This window comes from Palaemon carinicauda, chromosome 13, assembly GCF_036898095.1.
Source record: "Palaemon carinicauda isolate YSFRI2023 chromosome 13, ASM3689809v2, whole genome shotgun sequence".
In the NCBI taxonomy this organism is placed as follows: Eukaryota; Metazoa; Arthropoda; class Malacostraca; order Decapoda; family Palaemonidae; genus Palaemon; species Palaemon carinicauda.
In genome coordinates, this window is record NC_090737.1 from 137,202,780 (window position 1) to 137,223,624 (window position 20,845).

The 20,845-nt window shown below is 36.8% G+C and overlaps 1 protein-coding gene across 3 annotated transcripts; it reads right to left on the reverse strand.

Moving 5' to 3' along the window:
- Positions 1 to 1,818: 1,818 nt before the first annotated feature.
- On the reverse strand, positions 1,819 to 19,017 carry LOC137652499 (chromatin assembly factor 1 p55 subunit-like). 3 transcript variants are annotated; one of them, XM_068385945.1, is made up of 11 exons: positions 18,891 to 19,013; positions 15,234 to 15,351; positions 12,366 to 12,513; positions 11,361 to 11,506; positions 11,009 to 11,213; positions 10,051 to 10,228; positions 9,475 to 9,669; positions 5,589 to 5,666; positions 4,970 to 5,104; positions 4,329 to 4,427; positions 1,819 to 2,394 (listed from the first exon to the last, which is right to left on the reverse strand). In XM_068385945.1, the coding sequence occupies exons 2-11, from the start codon at positions 15,316 to 15,318 to the stop codon at positions 2,314 to 2,316; spliced, it is 1,350 nt and encodes a 449-aa protein (XP_068242046.1). In that variant the 5' UTR covers positions 15,319 to 15,351; positions 18,891 to 19,013; the 3' UTR covers positions 1,819 to 2,313. The 3 variants fall into 3 exon arrangements, with proteins under 3 accessions (XP_068242046.1, XP_068242045.1, XP_068242047.1); XM_068385944.1 differs by lacking the exon at positions 5,589 to 5,666 and adding an exon at positions 5,755 to 5,832; XM_068385946.1 differs by lacking the exons at positions 5,589 to 5,666; positions 15,234 to 15,351 and adding an exon at positions 5,755 to 5,832 and having other exon boundaries at positions 18,891 to 19,017.
- Positions 19,018 to 20,845: the final 1,828 nt, after the last annotated feature.

The window sequence follows — 20,845 nt, forward strand, 5'->3', positions numbered from 1 at the left end:
TTTTCACCGGGCGCCACAGGTCTCTCCCCAGAAATAGATCTTTCCTTCGTCAAAATTCCTTTTCTAGGAACACTATTGGGCAAAGGGTTGAGCATAATACGGCTTAACTACTAGGCCTTATATAAAACCCCTGATATACAAAACTATTACTAGGTGTGGAGGTAATGTAGGACTGTTCACACAGTAAATAAAGTTGATCTCCGAGTAAACATTGTTCATTAATGTACATTTGTAATAAAATATAGATGTATTGATTTTTTTTTGTATTCCTAATGCTAGAACAAAAATTCTAGCTTTGTTTTGAAAAAGTATTCTTCCCAAATAAAATTTAATACCCTGGATATCAAAACTTGATAATTATGTACAGGAATGAAAGATAAATCTACCAGTTCCCCACCTGAAAATTCAGACAGATGCTAAGGGTCGTAATCACTAGTGCAATTCTCAGCCTCACTAAGGAGGGTAGGAGACACTAAATTTACTTATGCACAAAAGATTGGTTGCCATCCTGTTATCGGCATCTCTGGAAAACTTGATAATGAAGGATCGGATGGTAAGTTCAGGGGTATAAAAAGGATGCTTCAATTTGCCTCCATTCAAGGAATGAACTGTTGGAGGGGAAAAATCCAGTTAGCCTTTTTCCTGCAGCTTTTATATTTCTCCCATTGGGAGAATGCCAACTGGGCAGATATCACAAAGATCATTTTTACATCTCTTTCCTCTACATGTAGCACAAACAGGACGAGGATCAATTCCCACCAGGCTTGTGAAGGTGCCACAAATGTGACCCTTCAAGACTTGCAATTTTTCATAAACACTGGAGGTTTAAAATTCGGAGTAGGGAAAAGTACCACACAAAACAAATGGAAGCTTGGCAACATTCAACCATTCGTCGTCATAAAGTGCAGAGAGAACACATGCAACCGTACAGTATTGCATGGCCAACAATAATTATTCAAATATGGACATAAGAGCTGCACCACAGCTAACCAATTAAATAAAAAGGGTTTGTATTTACATAGGAACAAAGTAGTTCTACAAAAAAAGCAGCCAAATTCATAGACTATGTCACAATCATCAAAATTACTTTCTAACTTTTATGAATTAGGGACCACTCAGCACCCTTGGACAACTGTGGGGAACCCCTGCATTGCAAATAGGAAACAAGAGGTTGGACAACCAGATGGAAGAAAGGAAATGGGAAAAGATCCACATTAATTTTCAAAAAATAATACTTCTGACAGTTAGTCAATTCACAGTATTATGTGGTTGTTCTGCTGATAGGAAATCCTTATATAGCTGGTGGCTCTCAAGTAGATAGGGTTAGGAACGAAGTGGCACCCTAGTAGCACCAGCCGAACTCGGTAAGAGTCCCTCGTTAGGCCGGGAGAACGTAGAGAGGAAAGGTCCCCTTTTTTTTCATTTGTTTGATGTCGGCTAACCCCCAAAATTGGGGAAGTGCCTTGGTATATGGATGGATGGAAAACACCTTGACAGTTGAAAGCTTGTTCATGAGTGGAAGATCCAGAGAACAGATTAGATACCTTTAGCACAATGTCCCAACCCTAAATGATTGAAATACGATCAGCATCCAAGCTTCCTCCCCCTTGCAACCAGGAAATAGACAATGTCTGCAGATGACTCGCCATGTAGCCCTACGGATGGTAAGGTCGTGATTAATAGTGAAATCTATAATGCCGAGAAAAGCTCTCACTCAGGACCCACAAAGCTATTTTACTAAAATACCAAAGAAAAGACATTTTCAAACTAATGCTACTTATCCATTGTTTAAAAAGATTGGGATACTGAAAAACCAAATTTATCTTATTTTTTATTAAGAAATGAATTTCCACTAATCTGAACAAAAGAGAAAGATAAAGATATATGGAATGGGAATATGATTTTACTTTATTGATACACAGCCTAGTGCTAAAGATAAAACCTAAAAATGTTCAACAAGTACATCTAAAGTCAAATAATATCCAGATGCTTTACATGTTGATGAAACTAAATTTTAAGAGCTCAATGTGAACTACAATGTCACACCAACATACACATCAACTGGACTACTGAGAAATGTGTGCTTTTCAAATAGAAGTTTAAAGTTTTAAGACAATGTAACAACACTGAAGTTACCTACCGCAATGGTAAAAAAAAAAGAAAGAAAAAAATATGATTTAATCTGATTAATTTCCTAATTATCCTTGAGAATTTGATATGAAAAATGAAATGATGAATGATAACACTAACGGAAAGATATCTATGAAATTATGAACGTGATGATGACGCGACGACACTCAATTTACGGAGTCTCTACGATGCGGCCGACTCCAACTCTGAAGCGGGAGTTTCTGGCTCCTCGTCATTGTAAATGTTCTCTGCCATTTGCCAGACCTTTAAATGAAAGTAAACAGTAGGATGTAGCTCAAAACACTTGAAAAAAAAATTATCCAATTATTACTACCCTTATTATTTTTATCATTACTTCCTAAGCTACAACCCTACTTGGAAAAGCAAGATGCTATAAGCCCGGGGGCGCCAACAGGGAAAATAGCCCAGTGAGGAAAGGAAACAAGGAAAATTAAAGTATTTTAAGAAGAGTAACATTAAAATAAATATCTCCTATATAAACTATAAAAAATTCAACAAGAGGAAGAAAAATAAGATAGAATAGTGTGCCTGAGTGTACGCTAGAGCAAGAGAACTCTAACCCAAGACAGTGGAAGACCATAGTACAGAGACTATGGAACTACCCAAGACTAGAGTGAGTGTCCGTCTCCAAGAAGAGCTAAAGTAAGATTCTAACATTGAATTTTGAATAAATAATTGGAGTAAATGAAAAGATGGAAGTCCATAAACTAAAACACCCACTGACAAGCAGCTAAAAAAAGGGGATTTTGACATAGGAAAAATCTATATTTGGGCTCGAGCCATGTTGTCCTGATGGAAGTTCCTTCTGGCAACTTCTTCAGTATAATATTTCCGCGATTGAAATTACAAAACACCGTCCGGTATCACGGGGTTCCAACCCCCGGAAACGACTATCCGAAGTTATCGTTTATGATCAGGGATGTATCCTAAGATAACCATAGATATCTGCACCCCAAACAGATATCTGCACCCCAAACAGACCTTACCCAGTCTAATCCACTAAGGGGAAGGATAAATAAGGTGCCGCTACACCACCTATCTCCGAGTGCCCCTATACGTGCCTGTTTCCCTTTTCCTTCGAACGCAGCTGATGGCTACAGTTCGGTTGATTTTTTTTTTTTTTTTTTGGGGGGGGCGCTTTTTTCGCAAACTTTGATGATTAGTTTTGTGAATTGGCTTCCCCTTTTTTGCATAAGTTAAGTATCTACCTCTCTTTGGCTTGTTTTATGCTAATTTTCATTTTAACTCTCTTCGGGGACTTGCTTGCAACCTTCCATAACTGGAGAAAAAAAAAAAAGCCAGGTTTCCCTAACCTAGTACAGTACTTTTATTCGTAATAAAATTCATGATGAAATTAAAACCACCTCCAGCATGGCAATCACCAAACGCTTGTGCCTCGACTTGAAAATTCTCTATCAAATTTGTCTGGGAAATCAGATTATAAGATTCCGAAGAAATCCCAAGGAGCTACCAACGTAAGGACTTTTAGAATTCTGCTTTTCCAACTTGGGTTGTAGCCTAGCTAGTAGTAGTAGTAGTAGTAGTAGTAGTAGTAGTTATAATAATAATAATAATAGAGTAAATGAGTAAGAAACAAAAGAATGAAATTAGTGTTAACCTGCTCAACAAAGAAGTATTACCACCACATTTGAACTTGGGCAAGATGATGTCCCTCTGCTAACAACAAAGCATGTGCAGATTAAATTTCTGTTAAGACCTCTTAACTATTTTACCCCCTATGGACATACTGATACATTTCACATACTCATCCCTTTACCCCCTTGGACGTACTGGTACGTCCTTGCAAAAAAAAAAACTGCTATTTACATTTTGTTTTGCATATTTTTGATAACTTTATGAGAAACTTCAGGCATTTTCCTAAAGAATGAGACCAACCTCACCTCTCTATGACAAAAATTAAGGCTGTTAGAGCAATTTAAAAAAATATATATTGCAAAATATGCTTGAAAAAAAAATTGCCTGGGGGTTAAGGATTGGAAAGTTCCAAATAGCCTGGGGGTAAAAGGGTTAACTATTTGACAATGAAAATCATGCCACTATGTCCCAGCTAATATGATACTTCTAGTATACTATCAAGTTATCAAAATCTACTGAATAACATCAACAGCATACAAGATACCTTGGACACTACATAAGCAGAAATCTAAAATACAAACCTGCATTATGTTGTCTTCACTGACAGAACAGATAACCCACGGTTCATTTGGATTCCAGGAGAAATCGGAAATCTTGGCAGTGTGGCCGCCATGGATAAACTGAAAAATGAAGTGACAATTACTAGATATTACTTAAATTACAACCTAATGAACTAATGACAATCAATGTGGAAAACTAGACATAAAAGTCGGTCAAAACCCTCGGCTCTCATAAGCACCACTTGCAGCTTCGTTCTCAAAAATAAGAAGTTATCTTGATTAGGATCTCAAAAATAAGTTATCATCTTGATTAGAATCTCAAAAATCATAAGTTATCTTGATTACGATCTCAAAAATAATAAGTTGCCTTGATTAGGATCTCTTATCTTGATTAGGATCTCAAAAATGATAAGTTATCTTGATTAGGATCTCCAAAATAATAAGTTGCCTTGATTAGGATCTCAAAAATAATAAGTTATCTTGATTACGATCTAAAGATTAATAAGTTATCTTGATTAGGATCTAATAAATAAGAAGTTATCTTGATTACGATCTCAAAAATAATAAGTTATCTTGATTAGGATCACAAAAAAAAGAAGTTATCTTGATTAGGATCTCAAAAATAATAAGTTATCTTGATTAGGAAAAAGTTAAATATTTACAAGAAGCTCTGGAGGTCCATCTTCCGCATCCTCAGCACTCTGCTCTTCTCCAATTTTACTCAAATCCCACACGTGCAATCGCCGATCGGTACCGGAACTGGCCAATATGGTTTCATTATGTGGTGACCATTGAACCTGGATGGAACAATTGTAAATACAGGGGTATTGAACTTAACTTCTCACGCTAGAATTATAGTCGTATGGAGAGAATTTTCCCAATTGCAATCATGTACTACAATTACAAAGAAAAAAACAATGTAAAACCTTAACTTATATAAGAATTCAGGCCAAGGTCAACTAATAAATTTAAAAGTACTTTTCTTGTGAAGAAAATTACCAAACCTAAAATCATTAAAAAATAATTTACATAAAGATTTAGTACTGAATTCATAAATCTTTTAAGAAATCATAAATGGAAAGTGGGTTTCAAAATAAAATTCTGAGACCTCCAACTGGCCAAAATAAATAAAAACAAGGGTTACCATCCATCAACAAACTAAGGAACAAAACTCCCGCCCCTTCACGACCAACTTTTCTCTTTTCACTCTCGGATCCTGCCGAGTCCTGCCACAACTACTGTAAAAAACACCCTCAGCCGCTCCAACTCGGTCAAGCTCACCTGGAACACCTCGTCTTTGTGCGACTCAAACGAGTGGAGTTTTAGCTTGAGGTTGCGCAGGTCCCACAAAGCAACGGTCTGTAAGGAGGCGGGTGGAAAACGATAGCAGTGAGGAGGAGTCGCACTCACACGCTCACCACACACAAGGTCACAAAAGTTTACTAACCTGGAAGATTTCGTCCTTGTGCATGGCAAATGAGTGAAGCTTCAAGCTCAGATTACGTAAATCCCAGAGAGCGACCGTCTGTAAGGGAAGTTGCATGTTGAACCGTTCCAAGAGCAGAGTTCTCATGCTTAGCTACATTTCAAAAACTAAAACAATTGAGCTTCCCTTTGATATCAATGACATGTACATTAAGTCTAATATTACAGTTCTCAATGGGATTTCACAAATTAAAAAAAATTATATTTGTTCTACTTAAAAACACTTAAAAAATTATACACAAATAGGAACTGGAAGGGTATGAATTAAAAAGGCAAAATGACATCTATTAATACATTGAAGGAAAAAATGAATAAAATTGGTAAATTATGATACATTAGTTCACAAACCTTTAAAAGATACCAGTTAGTTTAAATGCTTCAATAAAAAAAAAAAAAAAAAAAAAAAAAAAAAAAAAAAAAAAACCCTAAGATGAAGTCTACTCTTCACATAAGTAGTATCAATTTAATACTAACTCCATCATAAAAAAAAACTGGCCTTATACTGTGACTTAAGTCTCCTTATAATGCTACAAAGGACTTCAACAGCCAATTTAAAACTTTTAACCATAATTCACAACAATATTTCTTATTCCATACAGTATGATGATGTGTTGTTAAATATAAAAAACTGTTAAGAACAAAGATAAATTCAAGGGAGAAGAGGTAAACTTTTAAAATTTACAGAAAAAGTCAGAAGTTCAGCAAGTATCTGATGCAAACCGAGATAAGCGAGAGGAATTAAAGAGGGAAAGAAATAATGAAAGAATTAGGAAAGGCAATTAAAACATCAAATCAAAGCAATTTACAAAAATGCATAAACGTATATTGGAATTTGGAAAATTTAAATAGTCGGCCCTCTTTTATCGTAAGTTCTTTCTTTTCGGTTTAGGTTTTTTTTTTTGCGACTGAGAACAATGCGTTACCTATTAAACAAAATCTCAAATATCGTGATAAAATTCAAGCTGGGGGATGATTTCAAATAGCCTGCGCTCCCCTAAGTACCGCGAATAACGAGGGCCGACATAGTAAATGCTTTAACTAATCACTTGAAACCCTTCTTCTAAAACTCTAGAACACTAAATTAATACTTATGAATTTAGACATTCAGTAAATATGTTGCTTGACTTCATTCAACTATTTTTATAACATTTTCCACGTAGATCTTACCCGTTACACCAACTTTAAATTGAACACACTCCATGTACAGACTAACTCTCTGTCTGCTTCCATTCTTTTGTGCATCAACACTTTAGCTCACCCTAGTAAAGCAATTTTTCTTTATGGGTAATGAAATTTGATCCCTTCCCAATTATTAACCTCATGCTTTTTTGTGCCTTACTCCAAGCACCTTATTGAACAAACATTTGGCAATAACCCATATTTGTATGCTCTAACTCCTCTAGAAGGTAGCATTAGATAAAGTTTTTATTCTAATAATGGTTTTTGATTGGCCAAGTGTATTACTGCCAGATCATGTGGTCTTCCTTGATCTAATCTCAATTTCTTATTGACTTTCTCAGGAAATACCTCCACGCACATAGTAGAGGTTCTTGAGTAAGCCTGCAATGCCTTACCATGTCGTTAGCCACGTGAAGTGTGCAAGATTTGGGACTATTTTCATTGTGACAAGACCTGAAGTCCCTTCCTTGCTACAGGATGCTGCTTAACTATCCCAGTTTCAACACTGGCAGAAGTCACAACATTCAAAACATGTTAGCTATCCAACTTGTTTTTGAAGGCAGTGGGCAGCCAATCTCTCAATACAATGCAAAACATTCATACCTAAGCTCTTACAAGGGAAGAAAGACAATGGTCACCTCTGGCATAGAGGGCTAGTTGATTTTGGACAGAAACATTTCCCTAATCTCGGACTTTCTCACTTGCTTCTAAGTACAACAGCCATTTCACCACCAATTGATATATATTAAAAAAAAATTTAAAACTTGCTGTCACCAGGTCAATCTACATACAAATTCAGCAAGCCCGTACCAGAGCTGACAAAGAAAGTGGTGGTCTTAGCAACTCCATCAACTGCAACTACCAGCCCTGTTAGTTGCCATTATGGTCTCATAAGGGTTAGGGATCAGTACAACTTATTTTAACCACATGCCCTTGAGTTCATGGCAAAAATGCAAAGGGCTGGACATGGTAGCCAAAAAGAAACAACTCCACAATAACAGCATCCTTAGATTTTGACACTTTGCCTTGTTTACTTTTTGAGCACCCACCTAAAGCTTAACTAAAGTACAACATGACTCGTGAACAAAAGGTCCGGGAAGGCAAGGAAACTACCTAGACTCTACAAAAGGGTAATTTAGAGGGTTAATTCCTGCATCTCAGAATAATACCTTAGTCCAACAGAAAAGAGCTCAAAAGGGCAAAGTAGCCCCAACTGATGCATCATTCCAACAATCAATTACCTCACAGCAGTATCTCTCAACTATCTTAAATTTTTCTCAGACTAATGACGGCTACTAGACAATTTCATAGGGTGGGAACTCTGGGGAGGATAGCAAAAATTCTAATCAACCAATTTTCATCCTACAGCACCCAAAGTCAGTACTAAAGCCTAGCAAGTGACTGTTCAGTCCTACAGATGATTACAGCCCACTCCTGAAGGGTTTATGCCAGGCCCTAAAGGTAACCTTTCATTCTTCTTCTTAGATAGTAACTCACGAAATACTAGGGTATAGATCCAAAGCAGTACTTTTACACTATATGAAAGGTTTATGTTGCAAACCTTGTAATAAGAAGTTATCTGCCCTTAACCAACACCCGCACTGACTCTGTTCAATTGCTTCAATGCACAGAAATTATTGTAGCTGCAAATTGGTCAAAGCACACCTCTACGTATTTGGGAGTCAAGATTCAAAATAACAGGTTGGTGTAACTGTGATAAGCTTTCCACGAAAATGCGCCCTAAGATTATTGTTTGTAAAAAGTTTTATATTTAACAAAAACTACAATTTCAGTTAATCTACACAGGCATTCCCTGCTTAGTTAAGTTCACTAGTCTCGCTTTTATCTTTCTTGCATTAAAAAAGAAAAAAAAAGTTAACAAAACAGAGCAACAGATAATCTTAAAATTTAATGTCTAATTTAGTTTATATCACTTGCTGGTGACAGACATATTATGTAAGTTTTCTTAACGAATATAGTAATGTACTATACTGGAATTTTCTTTTACGAGAACTGGGTCACGATATTTATACATAAAGGATGAACCATTGAATGGTGTATTACCGAAGACAATACTACGTTACAAAATTAAGTAATAAGAAAATAAAAAATTTCTTACAGTTGTCTATAGTCAGTTTTTCTTAATGAGGCGCATTTGCACCGACTCGCAGCAGTGCCCTTTACGCTCGGAAAAGACTCCTGCTATCCGATTGGTTAGAATTATCTCGTCCAACCAATCAGCGATCAGTTAACTTTTCCAAGCTAAAAGGGCACACCTGCGAGTTGGTGAAAATTTGCCTCACCAAAAAGAATAGACTATAGTGAAAACAATTGAACATTGAGCAATGATATTGCAACAAATGGGCACAATAAAAACATTTGTAACAAAATACTACAGTATTTCAAACAAGTAAAATTCAAATGTTAAACGGGGTCATTTACAAACTATAGACGGCTTTTAGAAGACGACCTCTCGCCACGCAATTTTACGAACGTTACGTACCTTATCTGCACTACCCGTTGCCAAGATAAACTCTGAATAGGGGTTAAAAGAAAGGCAGTTCACTTCCGCTGTGTGTGCATCGACGGTGTGTGAAGACTTGTTGGTGTTGTTGCTTCTCGTATCCCAAATCATCAGCTTTTGGTCATCTGCTACGGACCCAAACAAGGACTCGTGCAAGAGATGCCATGCCACGTCCTTCAAAAAGATAAAATTTAATCTTAAAAAAAATATCACTGGAGAAAACTTAATCAATTAACCCTTTTACCCCCAAGCTATTTGGAACTTTCTAGACCTTAACCCCCAGGGGTGTTCTTTTTCAAGCACATTTTGCAATATATTTTTTTCAAATTGCTCTAATAGCCTTAATTTTCATCATAGAGAGGTCAGGTTGGTCTCATTCATTTGGAAAATGCCTGAAGTTTCTCATAAGGTTATCAAAAATATGCTAAAAAATGTAAATAGCAGTTTTCTGCAAAGACATACTGGTACGTCCATGGGGGTAAAAGGGTTAACAGCATTTTGGCAACATTTGATACTAGTTTACTTCCCAAACTCTCAATTTAACAAAGTCAATACCTCTACAACAGCTGTGTGGCCTGTGAAGATAGTCTTAGCATCAATTACTCTATTCTCCTTTGGAGTAGCATTAATGTCCCAGAGGCAAATGGTGTGGTCGTCCGAAGCACTGAGGAGATAGCCGTTAAGATTGGGATTCCATGACAGACCGTACCCTTCCTTTTGATGTCCACGAAGCCTGAAAAGATTGAAAGCTACGATCAGAACTTCAGACTCACGAGTTTTAACGGGATCGAGTCTAAATGCCGCTGGTTAGCACAAGGGGAATCAATAAAACTTTTTCAGAATCAAAGGTCCAATATTATTTCCCAATTTGTATTGCATAGGAGTTACTGCTAGAACAGTTCCCCTCCATAAGCAGTATGTATACTTTAAACAGAAATTGTTAAAATTCATAAAAACACTACTCTAATTACAGTTATAACCAGTCTCAGATGAATAACTATCATATAAAAAAAAACACCAACATCGAAGCCTAATTTCCCTGCAAATTTCAAAAGCACTCTTCCCTCATCAGTCCAATTTTAGTACCAAACTCATGAATAATATATTTTTACAATTAATCATCTGCTTGATGCATTTTTGACCGTTACTGTTGGTGCAAACTATAATTGAGATTCCCCAAAACCTATAAAAAACCACTGTGGAGATGCAAGTGTATATAAAACCACAAAAACAGCAAATTACTCTACACAAATAGCAGATGTGCATAAAGCACAATAAATCCAATTGGAAAAATACATAACACACACTACCAAGTCTTCCTTCCTTACTTACATGAAGGGGCACTTGGACTTGAGTTACATAAGCAAGGTGTCATTCACTTGCCCCACTTAATTCATAATTCAACACAAAGATAGGCCAGCACACTATCATTTCTTGAAGGACATTCTACAGTGAGTAATTATAGTACACTACAGGAACCCATTACATTAAAAAATTTTTATCTTATGCTAACCTCAAATCTGGATGACACTCCCCGGAAGGATCTGGCTTGGAAGGATGCTTTGTATAATCAAACACCAGGACATCGCTCGACGGTGTCTTTGTGGCAATGACGCAAGGGTTTTGAGGCATGTACCGTGCACGATTCACCTCCCCTTCGTGGTTGATCTTTATTTCAATCTCAATTTTCCCACTCACGGAACCAAAGCCGCCAAATTCTGAAAAGGTAAAAAGTTGCGAGTTATACACCTCCCACTCAATGAACTTTAATCTACAGTAAGTTTTGCTAAGGATAGCTTTAGTTTTCAAGATTCAGTAAAACATTAATTCAAGGTATCTTCATGACAAATCTGACCACACAGTACCTCCTTTTTCGTTGTCATAGTGCGAAGCATCAAACTGTGCATCTTCATTTGGTAGCTGGACAGACGCAATAAGGAGATGGTTTTGCTCATCACTGGTGTGAGTTCCCAAGATCAATCTATGGACACTGTAATCTTTTCCCTCTGGCCTGAAATGAAGATAAATTACTAATACTATAAATCATTTCACCAATTATAAATGCTACTAGAGATCACATAAAGGCGTACACATGTAAAAAATCTGAAATTACAGTATTGATCTTCAAAAAGGGTTTTCCTTCCTGCCTGAAATTACTATAAATCTCTATCTGGCCTATTTTCTCATTTCTATTACTTACCTAGTTAAGGACATTCCATATGTATTTATATACAATGACACTTGGTTAATAACTGAATGAGCTATACATATCACCAGACAAAACGTACCGTATTGCAACAATGCGTTACTGTGTGAAAATTTTGTGTATAAATTCAAAGCCAGGCATTAATTTACTGTATCAAAGTAACTATACTATTAAATTCTATTAAGAAAATCATCTGATAACTCTAATCAATAGAACAAATTTACTTGAGACCTAAGTGATCAAAAAGTACTACAGTACGTGCAATATACAAGGGTACATAAAATCTTTAACCATTGCACAATGTACATACTTCTTGGATTCTATACATATTAACTGAAGTGTGTACTTGCATTAGCCTAGATATTAATTAAGTCTAAGAAAACTTGACCGAGATAGTACGGCCATGTAATAGGAGGAGGTAAAACCAATCAAGAGAGCCCAGTACATGCCAGTAAAGGGAAGGAGTGTGGAACATCAGTGGATCGGATAGACAGATGTGGTAAGGAGAGATTTGGATGTGGAAGAGGAATGAGGGAAAAGATGCAAATAGAAACAGATGGAAAAAGTAAACTCGAGAATCTGATCTTGCAATACCGCCAGATTAATAAGGTCACGAGGGAAGAGATTGACAACCTCTTGGAATACTGCAGTTAACAATACATACCTGGTCACATCTGGCAGCCATTGAGCTGTTAGAGATGGCCACTCCAGTGCATGGGTCATAACCAAGTCATACAAAAAGGGAGTGTTTTTCTTCCATATTTTGTACTCCTCGTTAATGACTCTCTCTTCTACGGCATCGTCAAAGGTGTCTGCAAGAAATTGAGCGACAATTAGCTTATCAAGTAAAAATAAAGGTACAGCATATGACATTTCTTCAAATTATTGTTTCTATAGATTAATAATTTGTTTGGACATTTATAAGGGTATGTGGATAGCAACATCTACATGCCAAAATTAAAGTTATGTAATTTAATTAAGAAAAATTAGTGTACTATTTAACTAAATATATACAGTAATTGTACGGTATTCGTACCTCTTGATCAAAGTTGCGTTATCATATATGGAAACAAATTTCATTTTACAGATATATTAGCAAACAGTAGCAATTTTTTTTTACAGTATATATTATTTCCTACTATTGCAATTGTCATAGGCGAAACATTCAAGTGAGATTAGAAGGCACTAGAAAAAGTTGGAAGACCCAGACCTAAATGGCTGAGGATTATGAAGCGTGAAGGGGAGATGATGAATGGAGAAGTATCGATATACAGTAAAAGCTCAAAATATAAAGATGACTGGCAAAATCTAACCGAGGCCCTTTGCGTCAATAGGCGTAGACAATGATTAAACATTCATACGTTAGCTGAAAAAAATACTATATAGTTACAGTACATGAAATGCCGTTTCTGAAAGTTAGAATTTGACTCTTGACTTGAATACAGTATCAGTCCATTCTTGACGAGCATTCGATCCTGGCTTTTAACAGGCTGAGTTTGACAGTTTTCGCCAAAATCGAAGATTTTGCAAAGGGTATGTATTCACCCCTGACGTCGTTTATTTATTTGTTTGTTTCTTAGTTGGTAGTCATGTTGGGTATGACCCAAGGATCAATCTCCAATATTCTGGAAGGTAGCCAATTAAACTTTTGGTGTGAGGTGGCAACCCTACCCCATGTGCCAGGGGTACCCAGCCACCTATAAGTATACTTACAGATCAGAGAGCTAGTCACTTTTTCTTTTTTGACAAGTAGAGAGCAGTTGTCTTCTCTTTCTCTCTCCTCTTCAAGGTTTAGCCATAGTACAGAATTAGGTGAGGGGGCCCCCACAAGCAAAATATTTCACTTCTCCCCCTTCCATACAAAATTTTCCAATAAGGCCCTGTACTGTCCAAACCTATTATCTTACGATATCACAATATCAAACTTTTAACGTGGTTCTCAAACATACAAGCCACGACCATGAAGACAAAATCTAATTCTGTAGTTAAATCGCGTAACACAAAAATTGTCAGAAGTCAATTGCCTCCAAAATATTTGCAGACATGTTTGGCTCAGTGATGTTCAAGTGACAAGGAGATCTAATGATGTCACGCAACTTGTTTTTAGCAATGCATTATGGATAATGTTTTCATTCAGTATCATTGAGGAAATAAGGATGTTTGAATTTCCAGTTTGAATTTCCAGTTTAACTAATCTACTGAACTACGATTTTGGATGTGAAGCCTACAGTACCGTATTCCAAAAACTCCTTCCACTGACAGTGATGCCATATTCAATGTGAGACAGATTTATTCTTACTGTAATGGTATACTTAATTATTTCAAGGCATAAATTGTTAGCTTTTGTGGTACCCAAATTCCAGTATTGACTTTTTTAGTTCCAATGAGTGAAATTATTTTCTTTATCGGTAAATTTAATGCTATACAATACAGTACTTGCAACTTTTTATCACAAGGTAAAAGTATTAGGCACACCTTAAGTAAAAAGGTAGTTCTTAAAGGTCTTCAAAATAGCCAAGTACGAGAATAGCTGGGGCACCCACTTGACATACGTTAGGTTAGGTTGCAGCCCCGTACCTCACACAAGGCTCAAGACCGGAATGAATGGATATGTTTTGTGCAGAGGGCCACGGCCGTTCGACACCGAACACCCCGTACTTGATGATGATGCTTTCTCGCACCGTAGTCACAAGCCAGAAATCACTTGGACCAGAACAAGCAAAAACAAACTTGTTTGTGAAGGCAAACAAGTTTCATAACTTATCGATGGCTACCAGTACCCTAACTGCAATATTTGATGGAAAAACTGTTGTCAAGATCCATATTAGAAGCCAGTATTAAATTGATGGCAAGTACCCCTTATTCATCATTTCATACAACTCTAAATCAAATCATATGACATTAACCAAGTCGGTCACTCGACGTGTTTGCCTTCAGATTCTGGAAACATAGCATGTTAGTTAATAGAGGGGTATATGCAGTTTTCAGAGTTTTTGTGCTGATGTACAATTGGTTGTTTTCGTGCGCCTCGGCCCGGGAAATAACTTGGGACTCGTGACGCCAACTATTCCTCAAGGGAGTCGAGTATGTCGGGTATGACATTTCCAATGGAAATGGTCAAACTGTAGTTCACTTAATATACAAAAATTTTAAAATGTTGCAAATCCTGCCCTGATCTAAACTATAAAATATATTTTCAAATAATTAACCTAACATGCATTTTCAGCATTTAACTACAACTACAAGAGACCTCAAACACAGGTCATAAATTGTCAATATTCTTAACATAGACTACCCATTCATTTATATCATCAGTATCAGTGTCACATGCTAGAAGTTACCGTCGACCCAATCAAGGAAAAAAGAACTACGCATTGCGCAGTAATTAAACCCAGAAAACTGCTTATAGTCCTCTCTATAACATGTTATACTTTCAGAAAGGGATAACAAACAAATTGATTAACTTATCTGATAAAATGTCACATGAATTATTCCGTGTTGTATGAGACTGACAAATAAAGAGCCTACTTACCACCAACCTTCGGACGGGTACCTTTCCGTACGCTTGCCAACTGCTTTTCCGTCTCGGACACCACGTCTTGTGCGGTGGTAGCCATTGTTAAGTTATTCAACTTGATTGTCTTTTCATTCTGAAAGCATAACGTGTATTACAAAGAGAGCTATGAGCAGTTTTCCGATTGTTTACAGAAGTTGTGCCTTGCACGGTGTCATTTCACGAATTATTGGGCCAGGGGAATACCTGGGGCTTGACGCCCATAAATATTAAACAAACTGATAATTTCGGAAAGTTAGTACATCCGCGGCCATAGGTTGGAACAAACATGGAACAGGGCGAAATCAATCTCAAGTTACTAAATCAAGAGATTTATCTTAACTAAAACAACCCACTTAATCTTATCTATGTAATTTCATTACTAGGGATGAAAATGCCCTCGGCAACCTCCCCGTTCACTCCTAGGACGTTACTGGGCGTGTCCAACATTCTACAAACTACACCAGATCTGTCCAATACAATAGCATGCTGTCCATCAGCAGGAATTTATCATTGCAATGGTATACACATATTCCAGACACAGCACGAGGCCTAAGGAGGCATTTCCAATTGAAGGTACCTCCTAGGATGTTAAAAGGATGGTTATTGTTTTGACTAATATAATACAATGCGAGTTAGTTGACTGAAACTGATATAACCAAATACATCGCCCAAAAAATTTTTTTAACCCATACCATATATGGAGACACTAACATTGGAGCTTTTTGTAAATAGATGCCAGTTCTTCCATACATTAAAAATGGACACCGACTAACGTAAACTTCGCCCGTAACCTAACCTACAAGCCATATCCTTATATGCTTACCTAACGTGGGTGGGGGGCTAACGGCCCCCTACAATGTCCTCCTTAATCGGCCGTCATCATACATACAGGTGCCCACTTTCATACATACACCCAACAACATCCTAATTCTTAATTTAACAAGAAAAACTGGTATTAGTTTACAAGACCACACTCCCCCTATACTACCAAAGGAGTCTTTGTATTGTATATCAGCGGCCAGTTCGTCAAGCGGTCATTAAAAATTGACACCAACTGACCTAAACTATCCCCCTTGACCTAACCTACAAGTCGTATTCTTACCTACTTACCTATGGGGGGGGGGGGGGGGGGGTGTAACGGCCCTGCAACCCCTTACACTGCCTTATTCTAGGTTACAAGGTAGTAGGTTGGCCTGGGCACCAGCCGCCCGTTGAGATACTACCGCTAGAGAGTTATGGGGTCCTTTGACTGGCCAGACAGTACTACATAGGACCCTTCTCTCTGGTTACGGTTCTTTCCCTTTGCCTACACACACCGAATAGTCTGGCCTATCCTTTACAGATTCTCCTCTGTCCTCGTACACCTGACAACACTGTTTACTAGACAATTCTTCTTCACCCAAGGGGTTAACTACTGCACTGTAATTGTTCAGTGGCTACTTTCCTCTTGGTAAGGGTAGAAGAGACTCTTTAGCTATGGTAAGCAGCTCTTCTAGGAGAAGGACACTCCAAAATCAAACCATTGTTCTCTATTCTTGGGTAGTGCCATAGCCTCTGTACCATGGTCTTACACTGCCTTGGGCACACTTTTCTATCTAGTTTCTCTTCCTCTTGTTCTGTTAAAGTTTTTATAGTTTAAATAGGAAATATTTATTTTAATATTGTTACTATTCCTAAAATGTTCTATTTTTCCTTATTTCCTTTCCTCACTGGGCTATTTTCCCTGTTGGGGCCCCTGGGCTTATAGCATCCTGCTTTTCCAACTAGGGTTGTAGCTTAGCATTTAATAATAATAATAATAATAGACATAATACATACGGGTGGCCACTATCATACATACACCCTCCCCCAAAATTATGCAAAGCTATTGTTTTCCTCAATTACTTATTCCCATGTGGCAAATTGTTTTAAATTATGAAAAATTAACAGAGGAAATCAATAGCCTTATATGGAGCCTTTGTATATCAGCGGCGTTTCTCCGTGCATAGAATATGGATACCAAACAACTTTAACCTCTTTCCCTAACCTAACCTACAAGCCGTGTCCTTACTACTTGCCTTACGCCACACCGCGACCACCTTACACTGCCGTATTCTTAGTCAGCTGTCATCATACAGTCTGGTGGCCGCTATCATACATACACACCCTTAACATAATTTGGCAGAACCTTTATATATCAGCAGCCAGTTCCTCACAAGTTAATTCAAAATGGACATCAACTAACCTAAACTTCCCCCACCCCCACCCCTACCCTACAAACAGTGCCATTACCTACTTGCCTTACACTGCCGTATTCTAGGTTAGATAGGGTAGTTTGTAGCGCTACGGCCAAGCGTCCTAATTTGCTTATTATCGCTCCGACTGTTATCTTGTATAGAATAAAAACGTTTGGAAATGGTCTACTGATCTTAAATATGGTGTGTAAGGGGGGTGGTTCGGGGGAGCGCAGCACCCCTGGGTAAGGATACGGCTTTTAGCATAGGTTAGGTGGGTTTTTTAAGTTAGCTTCTCCGTCGTACTCGTAGGTAAGGAAACTGTTGTGTAGGGGGGGGTCCGGGAAGGAGAAGCCCCCCTGGGTAAGGATACGGCTTTTAGCATAGGTTAGGTGGGTTTTTTAAGTTAGCTTCTCCCGCCAAAATTGTTTTTAGAACGACTGCCACAGTTCAGAATATTCCCGTTATCTACGGGATCTGGCCGTCACCCTACAAACGCTCCGTTAGATATATATACAAGTGGCCGCTATCATACATACACCCCAAATTTTAATATTAAAGTTTTCCCGTCCGTTACTATAATAAAACAGATTTTATAAGGTTTTTCCTAAAGGAAAGCTTTTATTACATTTCCGGTTAGGTAAAAACAAAATGTTTAACCTATAAGAAAATAGTTTTTCTTGAAAATTACATTTTTGGGGCTGACAATCATTAAACAAGATACAATACAATTTTACCGTTCATACGGCAATCAATGAGAATCCTAATCATACATAGGGGTCAAAATGGAGCAAGATCGAAGAGAGGCCCTTACCTGTTGCCATGTCTAAAACAAGAGATGACAGTAGGATATATGATACGAGAGGAACAGAAATCCCGATATAAAATACGTCCCAACAATGAATTTTCCTCCGCCTTCACGAGTTTGTTTGGTTATAATGACGTCGCCACGACTCATACGGTAAGAAAGCCTTTGACCGATAAATGGCGTAATTACGACGTAATTTCAATGTTTTAGGTTTATAAAACAATCTAAAATAAAGTTATTAACTCTAGGAGTTACCCTGAGGAATATATTAATAAATAAACCCCTTAATAATAAAGATCAAAGTCTACGAAAGCCTTTGTCCGATTAATGGCGTAATTACGACGTAATTTCAATATTTCAAGTTTATAAAACAATCTAAAACGAAGTTCTTAACTCTAGGAGTTACCCTGAGGAATATATTAATAAATAAACCCCTTAAAAATAAAGATCAAAGTCCAGACCAAAATTTATTTTGAATCAACAACAAACGAAAAAGGCTTCGCCAGCCGCCAAACATAAAATGATCAAACGGCAAAACTCCCATATTTATGATTAAAAGGACAGTTTTACCTTCCCCCATTAAAAAATAACACCAGGATGTATATATATTACCTTTGGCTGCTTCTTTCTCGGTCATTTTTCTCTGGAAATCACACAGTTTTATGAACAATCCAACCCGGCGCAATTTACGATCATATGGCGGGAAAGACTCTGTTTGCGCATGCGCACTTTGCCTCTTCCTATAATTATTATCAGGAAAGTAAACTCTTTTAAAATATTCACACCGGTCTTTTATAATATTTTCAATTTAATGATTTATAATTACCGCTAAATTATTTTCCATGTACTTATTTATAATTATAAGAAGTTTTTTATGCAATAAAACATCCAGATGTGGCAGATATTTAACAAGAAAAGCTGTCATGGAAAATACTATTTTAAAATATTCGCATCATTCTTCTATAATATTCTCAATTTAATTATTTAAAATTACCGCTAAATTATTTTCCATGTACTTATTTATAATTATAAGAAGTTTTATATGCAATAACACATCTATATGTGGTAGATATTTAACAAGAAAAGCTGTCATGGAAAATACTGGAACGCCTCCAAAAGCCCGCGAAAGGAGTTATTTTTTTTTCTTTTTATTAAAAAGTTAAATTACATATTCTTTACAATTACATTATTTACAGTATAAACATATTTAATTGCATTTTTCTATAAACAAACCCATCTAATTTAACAATTTACAACAGGAGTTCAGGGAAAAAAATATGACAATGTTTTGGAAAAGTTCCAAAATAGTTGAAGGTGTAAAAACCTTCAGCGCAAAATGAATATATCTTGAGTTAACATTTCATATTGCATATATATTGGATCAGGGTGATTTCGACTTATTTTCTATAGAATTTAGTTACCCATTTCATGTTCCGTTGTCAAAAACAAATGTGTTCATATTTTTGTCCTGATTGTATTGGCAGATGCAACATGTGCAATGAACAGTAAATGTTGCTTAAAAATCTAACTGAAAAATTATATAATTTATTCACAATTACTACAACGGTCTCTCTCTCTCTCTCTCTCTCTCTCTCTCTCTCTCTCTCTCTCTCTCTCTCTCTCTCTCTCTCCTGATAATACTTAAATTGTCGTTAGAGACAGACCAATACCTTGGAGTTCTATAGACGCTTACGATCAAAGCCCAAACCCCTCTCCACCCAAGGTCAATAGAATTTTAACTCTCCACCCAAGCAAGGACCAGGGAGGGTCAGGCAATGGCTGTTGATGGCACTAGTAGGCAGCCCCATGGGGTCCCCCAAATACCCCCATCACTTATCCACAAGGATAGTTGCAACCTGTAGAGCTCGAGGCGTCTAGAACCCCCGTCCACTAGACCGCAAGACGGGCGTTTTCCGTAGGTTAGCACAACTCTAAAATAAACTGTTTGATTCTATTATAAGGAGAATGAAACTTTCCTTGGGTAGAATTTTATATATGTGATTATTGGCCTGATAGTTTAAGCTAAAAATTTGTACTGTACTCTACATTAGTATAAGTAAAGATAGTGTAGGCCTACCAAGAAAAAAATTAGTAAGTTATATATTCAGATGTTAATGAAAATGTTTATCTTGGGTAAACACAGGATTAAAAGAAGCTTGGAAACTAGAATAGGGCTACCGCAATAAGAATGTGTTGATAATAACTTTAGAAGATTAATTAATAGGAAGAAAATGACCCGTGAAATACTATGTGGCTTTTGTCACTATATACGATAGATCATAATCTATTTTGTTGGTCACTATATACGTTAGATTATAATCTATTTTGTTGAACAGGTTAACATAAGTCTCGTTCTAAAGTTTATATTTAACATTTTAACACTGTTACTGATCTTAGAATGTTTTATATTTGTTATACATCATTTATATACAGTTTATTTGCTATTTTCAGTTTCCACTGGTTGCTTTTCCAATATTATTATTATTATTATTATTACTATTATTATTATTATTATTATTATTATTATTATTATTATTATCATTATTATTACTTGCTAAGCTACAACC

Bases quoted from the DNA above. Each gene is read 5' to 3' on its own strand.
- LOC137652499 (XM_068385945.1), bottom strand. From the start codon at position 15,318: ATGGCTACCACCGCACAAGACGTGGTGTCCGAGACGGAAAAGCAGTTG. The intron at 5,667-9,474 runs GTACGTAACGTT...GCCTCCTTACAG, and splicing joins CAACGGGTAGTGCAGATAAG to ACCGTTGCTTTGTGGGACCT. The intron at 4,428-4,969 runs GTAAATATTTAA...TTCATTTTTCAG, and splicing joins ATGGACCTCCAGAGCTTCTT to TTTATCCATGGCGGCCACAC.